This window comes from Lactuca sativa, chromosome 7, assembly GCF_002870075.4.
Source record: "Lactuca sativa cultivar Salinas chromosome 7, Lsat_Salinas_v11, whole genome shotgun sequence".
Lineage (NCBI taxonomy): Eukaryota > Viridiplantae > Streptophyta > Magnoliopsida > Asterales > Asteraceae > Lactuca > Lactuca sativa.
This window is the reverse complement of record NC_056629.2, coordinates 186,591,099-186,599,766: the sequence shown is the minus strand read 5'-3', so window position 1 is coordinate 186,599,766 and position 8,668 is coordinate 186,591,099. Positions and strand designations below refer to the sequence as shown.

The 8,668-nt window shown below is 32.7% G+C and overlaps 1 protein-coding gene across 1 annotated transcript; it reads right to left on the bottom strand.

The window, feature by feature from the left end:
- Positions 1-7,158: 7,158 nt before the first annotated feature.
- LOC128127386 (F-box/kelch-repeat protein At3g06240-like) lies at positions 7,159-7,590 on the bottom strand. The gene has a single exon (XM_052765868.1). It carries the CDS (start codon positions 7,588-7,590, stop codon positions 7,159-7,161), a length of 432 nt encoding a protein of 143 aa, XP_052621828.1.
- Between the last annotated feature and the right edge of the window lie 1,078 nt (positions 7,591-8,668).

Below are 8,668 nucleotides of genomic sequence, written 5' to 3'. Positions count from 1 at the left end.
AAGTTAGACAAAGGCGACTTCTTAGGTGTCTTCGAGCTTTCCACGTCTTTGCCTTTGTTCTTTCTCAATGCGGATTATGGGTCTTGAAATGGGGGCACTAGTGGAGTGCTGGATCCTCTGGTCATGAAAAGCCTGTAACAGAACGAGACAAACGCGTAAAAAGAACAAAAGACGAAACAGAATGAAAATGGAAACTAATTGCCAAATAGCAGGTTACTCGTCGAGTTGGCGCGAGTGCACTCGGTGAGTAGCCTGTCTAAAAAAATTGAAAACTAAATAAAAACTTCTAAAAACTAAAAAATTCTAAATCCTAACCTACTTACTGAATTGCTAAAAAAAATTAACTTTATGCACGAAAAACTCACACAAAGGGTCGATAAAATTAGGAATTAGATTTAATTTTTGAACCGTTCCCCGGCAACGGCGCCAAAAACTTGATGTGTGTAAAATACACTGGTTTTAATCCTACTTTTAAATTATAAATTTAGCACACAAAGGCAGTGAACCTGTCTTTTAGTGGTATAGTTGGATAAGTAGAGTGTCGAACTTAGGGAACAAAAATTAAACTAATAACTAATTTTAACTAAACAAGTAATAAAAGTAAATGTTTTTCTCTAGTTTTACAAGACTAGAAACTTAAACACACCACCTAACAAGTGATTAACTAACAACTAAAAATTCACCAAATTTGATAAAGAGTTTCTATTTAGGTCCAACCAATTCACTTCTATGGTTATTTGTATAATAATATGATAAATTAATTGTTATTTGTTACCAACTATAGTGGTTAGATTCATGTTCACTAATACTAACCCTTAGACAATTAATCAATTCAAGCAGTGGCCAATTGTTTAAACTAATTGATTCCCTAGTTCAATTATTTGGATTAAATAAGATTTGTAATTGGTTAATCAAGTTGGTGTTTCAATTAACCTCTTGTTTGTTGGTTTCTCAAACAAGCTCACACATTAATTTACCCATTCTCTAATTAATCCTAGTTTCATGTTCATTATTCCTAGGCATATGATAAAGTGTTCACATAAACATATGTGGTTAACAACTAAGAGATGTTCATGCAGCTTAATTGTCTTCCAATTAACAGAAAATAGTTGTGGTTAATGCATAAGGTTCTTTAACAAACTTAATTTAATAAAATCACCAATAAACAATCAATAAAAGTAATAATTAAACCATAGGAGTAATTTGATTCTTCCTAAATAGAAACAATACGAATTTAGCTCATGATTACAGTGGAAACAAGCTCAAAAACGAAGTTAACTAGGCTAGACATGATTTAATCCTAAGATTAAGTGGAAAATATAACCTAATTCGCCTTGAGTCTTCAAAAGTTCAAAGGTTAGGGTTCTTCAAGTCTCCAAAGGGCTCTTCAATTGCAGGTGTAACTCCCCAAAAGCCAGAAAAAGTCCCAAATTCGGATTAAGATCCAATATTTATAGTTATCCCAAAACAGGGGCAACTCGGCAAGTAGGTCGTGTACTCGCCGAGTAGACGTGTAAAATCCGTGTACGACAAGGATTCTTGACTTTTCTTCGGTTACACTCTCTAGAACATGCCGAGTTGCTTCGTGGACTCGCCGAGTTGATGTGGATGTCTTCTTTTTTTCTTCATTCTTTGGTCTCTAATTGCTTCTCCTTATTCCTTTTTCACTTCCATGCATGTCTTATGGACTGAAAACACAATTTAAGCATTATTAAGTACCTTTTGTCCACATTATGCACATAATTAGCTAAAAATGAATAAAAATCTATACTAGACATATGGCTAATTATGTAAATATCAATACTTATAGTGAGAATTATAGTCCTTGTCCTACCTGTTCGGCTAACGACCCTCCACTAGTCAAGGAAGCGATGGGTGAGAGTGGACACCCATTAAGCTGCCATTTTATAGGCAACAACCTTATACCCCCCTTATAGACCGACTTTGTGAATGAGGCATACTAACGGTAAGACTAACTTGCTCTTAAACATATATATTATTAACTTATAATACTATAAGTATAAGGGTTGAATTTTAACTTTTAAAACTTTAGGGTTTGGAATTAAAGTGCGTGTGAGACTTTACAAATTCCAAAACTTGTGGGCAAGTTTTGAAACTATTCAAAAACTTTTCATTTCTATAACTTATGAGTTTTAATGGTTTTAACGAAAAGACTTTTGGAATTCCATAACTTGAGGAAGAGTTATGGAGTCCATTAATTAGCATTTAGATCAAGAATTACACTAACAAACAATTTGCAAATAATTCCTATGATCTACAAAACTTATAAGTATGAACATTCATATCAACAATTTCAAGAATCATATGAACATATATAAAACTTGAAAATTTGATAATAACCATTGAAAATGGATTAGTATAATCATTACCACCCCAAAAACATGTTTTATAAGTCCAAAACAGTTTAGGGTAATGATTCTAGTCCATTTCCAGTAGCAAAACTCGAAAATCTGCACACAGGGCCTCCTACTCGCCGAGTGCAAGAGCCTACTCGACGAGTAGGATGAGTTTATGCTTGGACTCGTCGAGTCCCCCCATGGACTCGGCGAGTTCACTGTACAGTTAGCAAAATTTTGACTTTTTCAAGCAGTTTACATCAAGTATAATGAAAACAAGCCTAGGCTCTGATATCACTAATGGGTTTTGAGCATTCTAACACTCCTATGGTGTACATGCAACTCTAGAAACCTTGGATCTATGTTTTCTCTATTATACATACAAATATAATTTTCCAAGGTTCTCATCCTAACTAACATACCATGGGGAACCTCTAATATAAAACTTAGTGGGATGACATACCTTTTTCTTGTGGTTGATTCATTGGAGCTTCAAGAGCCTAGCACCAATAATTTAGATGCCTCAAGTGGAATCACAAATCACCAAAACACATTGGAAAACTTGAGAGAATAGTAGTCACACTAGAAATCGGCCCACTCTTGTTCACTCACACACTAGTGCCAAAGACCTCTTTATATAGTATGGAGGATTAGGGTTACATTCATGTAAACCCTAATACCCATGACATTTTATTTCCATAGGATTCATAGGTTAAAACTCCATGGGCTATCTATGTAAGTTTAACCCAACCTAAATGAACTTGGCCCATTATATATATATATATATATATATATATATATATATATATATATATATATATATATATATAAGACTCCATATTTAATTAGTTCCTTTTGATTACTAAATTAATTCTTCATCAATACTAATTAAATAATATGATTTCATATTAATATATTATAACTTATAATATATTAATAAACCATAGACATACTATTCTCAAAAGACCATCCATACAAATTGTTTCGGTGAAGTGCAACCCAAATGGACCATGCTACTCTCAGGTCGAGTACATTCCAATAATAGTTGTGGGCTTAGACATCTAACCCAACACCATTCTCTTTATTGGGCCATCGCCCAATGCTAATTCCATAACCTTGAAAGTCCTTATATAAGCCCATTATTGGCCAAATTTACCAAATTGGGCCCAACTCCCTAATTGAGCCTAATTCCAAGATCCATTATCAAAACTTGGCCCAAAACATAATATCCATAAAGTCCAGCATAAACAGGCCAAAACCTAAAGGCCCAATAGAGGACGTACGCGGGGCGTACTCGTCATGATGTTGACCACCATCGGGGCGGTTGACCCAGTACGCTGGGCGTACTGGATTTATGCTGGGCATATGCGGTGTTTCACCAAAAACCTCAATAAGTGCTTAATGGCTTAAGCACTTAAGCCCAAACTCCAGATCCATCGACCAAATGTGCCATAGGACTACAAAGTCTCGAACTTTATCACTTTGGACGTCTAGAAAGTTCTTAAAACATGGTCTTAATCTATTAAGACCTTCTTACTTCATGCATGAGACAAATCTAGCTATTGGGACACCATTTTTTATCACTTAGGACCTCTTCTAAGGTCTGAAAGGACAACTCATTTCGTCCAAAACATAATCATGCACCATTTTGGAACTTTTGGGGCAAGAATGCTTCCATAAAGCTAAAATGACTAGATCTATCTCATACAAGTATAAAGTTCCAAGCTTTTTACCTTCTGGAGCTTCTAGGACACAAACCAACTTCATATCTACAAGCTTGATCTTATTCTCCAACTCCTTGATGCAACCCCTTCTTAAAACACTCAAGAAACACTCAAAAAGCTCAATCACTCAAGGAAATGGCTAGGGTTTGGGGAAAACGACTCTAAGTAGTGGAGGTTGGGGTAAGGGAGGGTTTTGTGCTCATAAAGTTGCTTATTTAGCCCCCAAACCCTAAATATTAGGGTGTCCTTCTGCCATGAGTACGACCAACGTACTAGAGCGCGCCTAGTACGCTCAGCGTACCCTTATTTATGCGCAAGGTACTCCTCCTGATCCCAAAATTGCAATTTAGCCCTTAGACTTGTCATAGCTTCACCCTTCCATCCCCAGGGACTATAAATGGCAAATCTTGGGATGTTACAGATTGATCGGTCGAGGTTGTAGCTAGCAACCGCAGATAGGGATGTCAACCCCATATAGATCTATACATACGTATCTCGCTCCGAGGATTAACAGTTATAGTAGTGTGGGTATGCTAAGTGTTTAGAGTTAGATAATGAATAACATCTCACAATAAATCCCTTAACTAATGTATACAAACAACCCAACTTATTTTGTACATGGATAAGCACCCGGGATGTAAGGATCGAGAGTGAAAAGCCGTAAGTTATACGAGGACAAGTCTCTAGGCGAAATAATTTACGATGAATAGTGTTTATAAAAGTCGAGTATGTTTGTTAGTAAATACGTAAAAATGGTACAATACTCGATTAAATAAGTGGTAAGTCTCTATGTAGTGAACATAAGTACATGTATAAATTCTAAGTTATAATATTTGTAATATATATATATATATATATATATATATATATATATATATATATATATATATATATATATATATATATAGGTTCATGCGAAAACATAAATATTTTGCGAAAACAGATTTTATCTTATAAAAATCAAACACATTTACTTTAGAAATTAAATATATTATCAATATAATAAGTTTACATGAGAAGATGTTATGGTAATATATATTTAAAGTTAGTTTTAACACATGTTTTTTTTCACTTCCTTAACCACTTTTAAATTCAAGTTTTCATAATAAAAAAAAAAATGCTTTGCTAATATGAAACAATCTCATGTATTATCGGTTATCATCATATAGTTCAAAATTTGGATGAATTATTGTTCAAAGTATAAGGTTGAGGTGACAATCTCATAGATTTTCATTCTTTTCGCGTTTTCACAAATTATTTGCATTTTCGCATATATATATATATATATATATATATATATATATATATATATATATATATATATATATATATATATATATAGATAGATAGACACACACACACACACACACACTAATTTTTTGTGATTGTTTTACTTATGGAAACTCACAGTTTCATCTGCATATGACATTTGCCAGTTGTTTGCTGCGCAAGGACATTATTTATCATAAATTTTAAACTGAGTCGTGAGTCGTGAACGAATCATATCTAAAAGTAAGGGTGTAAACGAGCCAAACTATTTGGGACCAACTAGTTAAAAGCTCAACTTGAGTTCGAACTTAGTTTTAGGCCCATTTTTTAAACAAGCTCGAGCCTGAGTTTCATCTGTCAATCTCGATTATGCTCCCGAGCTTAAGCGAACAAATGCATATTTATATAATATAAGTTTTAATTTTAATTTTATATATTAACTTATAACTAATAATTAAATATTAAATATCTGATAAATGAGTTTATACTGAGCTTAAAAACACAAATGAAATTGATATTTGATTATTAGCTTAATAGAGCTTTATTTAGGCATGCCTGACAAACAAGTGGAGCCCGAGCATTTTAAATCCACCATGAGCCGAGCTTGAGTTTGAACCCCATTAATTTTAAACTATTTAAGCATGGTGCATGGACCCCACCTGGGAGTGGGTCCCACTTCACTTATAACTAAACAAACCTCTAAAAATAGTTTTTTTTTTTTTCCTAAAACCCCTTCCTTGGTACTAACTTATACAATAAATACCCCCATTGACATTTTTTTGATCAAAAAAACCAAAAATATTTTAAACTTTCAGAATTTTCTTACTTTTATAATTTTTTTTATGTATTGTGGATCCGGCTAGGTTTCGTTCATGGATATGCCACTGCTTACAAGCAAAACCTTTGCTGCAATGGGAGTGGATCTATACGGGCATGGGCGGAGCCATTAGGGGGCTGCCGGATGCTTGGCCCCCCCTAATCTCTCAAGTAAAACATTAATTGTAGCATAGTGCATAAAGCCCCTGAATAGTTAGAAGCCCACATCGTCTATTACTAATTTTGTACTTAAGTAGTGCTCAATCCATCTAATTATTTCTTAAATTAAATTACTATACAAAAAAATAAAAGGTATGACAATTATGTCTAAAATTAAGTCTCACATTTATTAACTAACTAACTAGGTCATGCAAACATTTATTTTAACTGCCGGATTGCTTTGGTTTATTTATTTTAATTCATGTTTATAAATTACTATCTTAATCTTAAATGGATATATGATTTCTATTTTATGAAACAAAGACAAACACAATTAAGATAACTAATGGATGAAAATCGGTGCTTATAATCGTTTGAAAACATTTTTTTGAATGAAAATTGTTTAAAAAGTTTGAAGATTGATTATTGCAATGATCAATGTAGCCCATATCTACACGATTTTTTTCTTTATCAATTTTACAGATTAAATTATGTTATTCGGATATAAAAATATTTTAATATCTTATTACGATGTAAGCCCCCTTATCCTAAAATCCTAGCTCCGCCCCTGTATACGGGTGAGAGTATAAATAGCTTCAAATGATCAAATAAGAATGTGACTGTTAATTTGGGGAAATAACGTTTGTAGCTCATCGAATTTTTAACTTTTGTAGCTACAATATTTTTATTTTTTATTTTTTATTTATTATTATTCTTTTTTATGGGGATATAAGGTGAGTTATGAACTCCTCTTTAATTCATTTTCACCTCTAACAACATAAACGCATGGCCACATGTACATTTTTTCAGCACAAGTCTGCAGTGACATAGCATTAAATCAGAGGCGCCCTACATTCGTTAAATTCATGACTATAAGAAATCAAAGCTAATGAACCTTGGATGGTTCTTAGTCCAGCTGTCGACCAATACCGATTGGATGTAGGCAATGTAATCATACCAAAAACATGAGTGCTCAAATCGAATGTTAATATACAACAAATGCATACGTCTTTTGGTTCTGTATCATAAACATCTATCACCCAATGCAACACTCCATTGAAAAACAAGGCATCATAATGGACGCTATGAATCTGATTTTCATGTTTAGCAGAAGCAATCTCACACCAAGTGCCACTCTTCACCGCATAAACAAATGAATGGTCTTTGACATATGATAGTCGAACAATTTTGTAATCATCACTGATTCGATCCAATCCAAACCCAATCCCTTGCAACAAAAAAGATTCACAATCAAATCTTCGCATAGATACTCCGACATCTGGATTTTTCCAACAAGATAAAAATCAGTTGCAATCAAAATTCTTCTCTGTTTGCATAACTTTATAAAAGGACTTATTGAGAACAAACGTGCAACAAAAAGATAAAGTAGGGACGGTCTGAATTAAAAAAAAAAAGTTGTTATGAATCAAACATGCAGATTATCCTAAACCACGGGGAGCATCCGTGTAATTTACCCCTAAAATGATAAAATCACTAAATCCATTTTTTATAATATATTTGATGCAAATTCGTTATTTATTGTGAAGTTGGATTTCATTAAAAAAAGATGCAAAGGGGCTTAAAAGTTGTATATTTTATGGGCTTTTATAAAAAAAATTATTTGTGTTTGTCCCGTACTTGAAAGTTAAAGTTACTTAATGGTTGTTATGGTTATTGTTTCACATCCTATTAAGGTGAAAAGAAAACTTTGAAAACCAATTAATCCTATTAAGGGTAAAAGAAAACTTTGAAAACCAATTAATTTTGATATTGGTCTTGATAATGAAATATATTATTCGAAAAAAAATAAAGTAAAAGGTAGCCATTAAAAACTAATTAAGGTAACAATTTCTCCAATTTTCGTTTAATCACAAATTTTCTTGAGTTAACAATTATTGCTATACCTCTTGTGTGAAAGACCTTCAATCACTGTGGTAATGTGTTTTGCATAAGTTCACTGTGGTATTGTGTTTTGCATAAGTTCCTAGCATGCAAATTTTATGGGTATAAGAAAGGTAAATACGGAGTTATTATGAGTTGTATATTGTTGTTATTTGTAACAATGGAATTATGTTGCGAAAAAAACAATTAATTGTGCGTGTTCTTTATTATAGTTTACTATTATTATTATTATTATTATTATTAGCACATCTTACTTTGAAAATTGACGAATACAAAAAATAATACATTTTGCGTTGGAAAAAAAATGAATCATTGAATTGAAACTTATGTTTAGTAACATTTGTCAATATATTGCGTCTTATTTTTAATATAACATATTTCCTAAAGCAAAATAATCGTTGAATTGAGTCTAATCATTTTTTTCGAAAAGAAACAAATTAC

Coding starts and splice junctions, on each gene's coding strand:
- LOC128127386 (XM_052765868.1), bottom strand. CDS start 7,590: ATGCGAAGATTTGATTGTGAATCTTTTTTGTTGCAAGGGATTGGGTTT.